Raw genomic sequence first — 3,585 nt, 5'->3', positions numbered from 1 at the left:
TTCTCTCCAATGTCACACTCCTTTGCTAACTTCCATTATCCAGGGGTACAAAACCTCAGTAGAAGTCTCATGCTTGACAATACAGAATGTCACAGTATTTATGAGGAATCCCCTGAACGGTAAGTTTGCTCATATAAAAAATTAGGAAATCTCCACAAGTCTGAGATAATCTAATGGTTGGGTGTGGGTGCGGGTGGATGCGTTTTCCTTAAAATTTTTTTTTTATTGATTGGGGTGGGGAGAGAGAGAGATTTGTTGTTCCCCTTATTTATGCATTCATTGGTTGATTCTTTTTTTTTTTTTAAAATATATATTTTATTGATTTTTCACAGAGAGGAAGGGAGAGGGATAGAGAGTTAGAAACATCGATGGGAGAGAAACATCAATCAGCTGCCTCCTGCACACCTCCCACTGGGGATGTGCCTGCAACCAAGGTACATGCCCTTGACCGGAATCGAACCTGGGACTCCCCAGTCCAAAGGCCGACGCTCTATCCACTGAGCCAAACCAGCCAGGGCTCATTGGTTGATTCTTGTATGTGCCTTGACTGGTGATCATAACATGCTATAGGAGAGCTACTGTGCTGTGGATAAAGTATAAACATTTACTTTGGAAAAAGTTTACCTTGTTTTAAAAAATATTTGAGGTGTAAGTAAAACAATATTGGGAAGCTCAATTATGTTAAAGATGCCACATGAAGAGACTCCTACCTGTTTGATGTCAGTATTCTTTTAAAAATATTCAAGTGTCTACTACGTGCTAGCACCATGCTACATCCGGGATACAATGATTGAGTTACTATAGCGAACAAGAAGATAAACAGGAAAGAAAGGTCTATAAAGGAGTATGTAGTATTTTGAAGGATATTTTTTCACTTGAACACAACACTCAAAACAAAAAGGAAGAAAAATCAGTTGAAATATGTAAGCTTTTGCTATTCAAAATAATAGTCTCAAAATTAAATGTTCCCCCCAACACACAAAAAAAACAACACAATCTTTAGGCATGGGCCAGCATTGGATTGGGAGTGTGAAGACCTGGACTCAAGTCCAAGCTTTATTTACTCGCTGTGCAATTTTAGGAAAAGCACTTCTTTTTTAAATCTGTATCCTCATCTGTGAAATGGGAGTTCTAACCTATTTCACAGGTTATTATGAAAGTTAAATGACATAATACCTATGGAAGTATTGTATAAATTTCAAAATTAAATCAGATGTTACTTTATGAAGGTCATTTGATTCTCTCTCTGGACAGTTAACAACTCTTTCAAGTTCTATTCATCTTATGGTCAGTACCAGTTTAAAGTCTAGTAGCTAAAAACTCTTCCCAGGTCTCTACTTCCTCCTCTCGGTGCATGTGTGTATGTATGTATGTTTAGGTACTTCCGAGTACAAGGCTCCTAACTAGTGATGCCTTTGTGAAGATGACTAGCTAGCTCTGCTTTCCTGAACCCTGTATTTTGGTATGCCTGACATATCAAATGTTAAATGTTAATTGTTTTATTTTATTTTAAATATATTTTTATTGATTTCAGAGAGGAAGGGAGAGGGAGAGAGAGATAGTAACATCAATGATGAGAGAGAATCATTGATTGACTGCCCCTGCATGCCCCACACTGAGGATCGAGCCTGCAACCCAGACGTGTGCCCTGACCAGAAGTTGAACCGCGATCTCCTGGTTCATAGCTCTGACGCTCAACCACTGAGCCATGCCAGCTGGGCTGTTAATTATTTTAAATTAAAATCTCTCTAACTGAAATATATCTTCCTTCATCCCCACCTCTTCCCTTTTGTTTTCTTGCACCTTTCTGAAAGAAGTGATACACCTGTGGAGGCACAGCGACCTATCAACAGTGAAACCCTGGGCCAGAGTTCAGTTTCAGAAAAAGAGCCTGCAAATGGAGCACAGAATCCAGGACCAGACAGGCAAGAAAAGAATGAGGTAATACTTACTACCCCAGTGTCCTCTAGCGCGGCCGTCACCAACCGGTGGTCCGTGAGGTCCGAAAGGTTGGCGACCGCTGCTTTAGAGTGACTGTCTTTGTAAGAAGTAATAGTATTTAGACTGAAGTAGAAAAAGTACTATTGAAAATACAAATGCATATTTGTACCAAATAATAGAACCCCAAAATATATGAAGGGAGAAATAGACAGCTATGCAGTAATATTTGGAGACTTAATACCCCATTTACAATAATGGATAAAACACCTAAACAAATGATCAATAAGGATATAGAAGACTTTAACAACAGTATAAACCATCTAGACGTAACAGACAACTATAAAACACCCCAACAATAGCAGAATATACGTTCTTCTCAAGGGCACATGCAGTGTTCTTCAGGATAAACTGTATGATACGACCCAAAACAAAGCTCAATACATTTTAAAAGATTGGAATTATGCAAAATATCTTCTCTGACCACAATGGAATGAAGCTAGAAATTAATAACGGAAAATTGGAAAATTCACAAATTTATCAAAATGCAATAATACTCTTAACCAGTGGGTCAAAGAAGAAATCACAAGGGAAATTAGACTACCAAAACATACAATAGTGCCAATATTGGAATTCAGTAAATATTTAAGTCCTGTGAGTTTGAGTGCTATGCAATTCTTTTAGAGGAGTGAAGTAGAAATGCTGAGACTGCTAAGTTGAACACCCATTTATCCCATATGAAACCTGAACTAAAGTATTGTTTTTGAGGGAAATTTTATAAGTTTCTCTCTAGAGTAACTTATTAAACAATTTACTTGCTTAAATTAAGTGTGTTGGACAAGGTTAATATTGTGTTTATTAAATATTGATGCAATCCCTCAGTAACTTTTTTTCCCCAAGTAAAGTAGATAGATTCTTTTTAGTCTTTATCTACATTCATATTCTCTAACCATGTTCCCCTGTGACTACTACAACTTGTATTTTTATTTGGGTTAGTTAAGGATCCAGGATGACCATGCATTTGGCCAGTCTCTTGCTGGGGGAAAAAGCAATTGACCAATCTACTTGACTATTAAGACTCATGGATGCTATTTTTCAAAGTGCAATATATTTAGTATTTTCTAATTGTTAAATATAGCTAATTGTATATTTTATTCAGCATTTGTAGAAGTTCCTCTTGAGTAGGAACATATTCAATCACAGTCTTCTCAAATATATTTTTCTAAAATTTTTAAGCTTCGAGACTCAACAGAACAATTTCAAGAATATTACAGGCAAAGATTACGCTATCAACAGCATTTAGAACAGAAGGAGCAGCAGCGACAGATATACCAGCAGATGCTGCTTGAAGGAGGAGTCAATCAGGAGGATGGGCCTGACCAGCAGCAGAACCTCACCGAGCAGTTCCTTAATAGGTTGGTCTTTCAGTCATTTTTTTAAACATGAGGAATTATTTAAAAGCTACTAGAAACATGCAGTGTTATTTTCCATGTAGGGTTTGAAATTTTAAGGGTTTTTTACGTGTTTCGAGTAATGTGGAGTAGTTACATATCTTCAGACACATCATTCTGAGGATTCATCTCGTTGAGCCCTTCCCTTTAAAGTCCTTTCACATCTAAGCAGCCAGAGCCCGGGTGTGTGGGGTTC

General features: G+C 37.5%; 1 protein-coding gene across 5 annotated transcripts in view; it reads left to right on the top strand.

Annotated features, from left to right (window-relative positions):
* The window catches only part of WDR47 (WD repeat domain 47), a 27,348-nt gene that overhangs the window by 7,387 nt on the left and 16,376 nt on the right, over nucleotides 1–3,585 (top strand). For 3 of the 5 annotated variants that reach the window (XM_006762955.2, XM_006762957.2, XM_015563409.1), the window contains exons 5-6: nucleotides 1,815–1,941; nucleotides 3,175–3,353. In XM_006762955.2, coding sequence (XP_006763018.1) covers nucleotides 1,815–1,941; nucleotides 3,175–3,353 — 306 coding nt within the window. The remainder of the gene's footprint in view (nucleotides 1–1,814; nucleotides 1,942–3,174; nucleotides 3,354–3,585) is intronic. The other 2 variants (XM_006762956.2, XM_006762958.2) reach the window with 1 other exon arrangement.

The sequence above is a fragment of the Myotis davidii genome, unplaced genomic scaffold, assembly GCF_000327345.1.
Source record: "Myotis davidii unplaced genomic scaffold, ASM32734v1 scaffold217, whole genome shotgun sequence".
Lineage (NCBI taxonomy): Eukaryota > Metazoa > Chordata > Mammalia > Chiroptera > Vespertilionidae > Myotis > Myotis davidii.
This window is presented reverse-complemented; position numbering and strand designations above follow the sequence as displayed.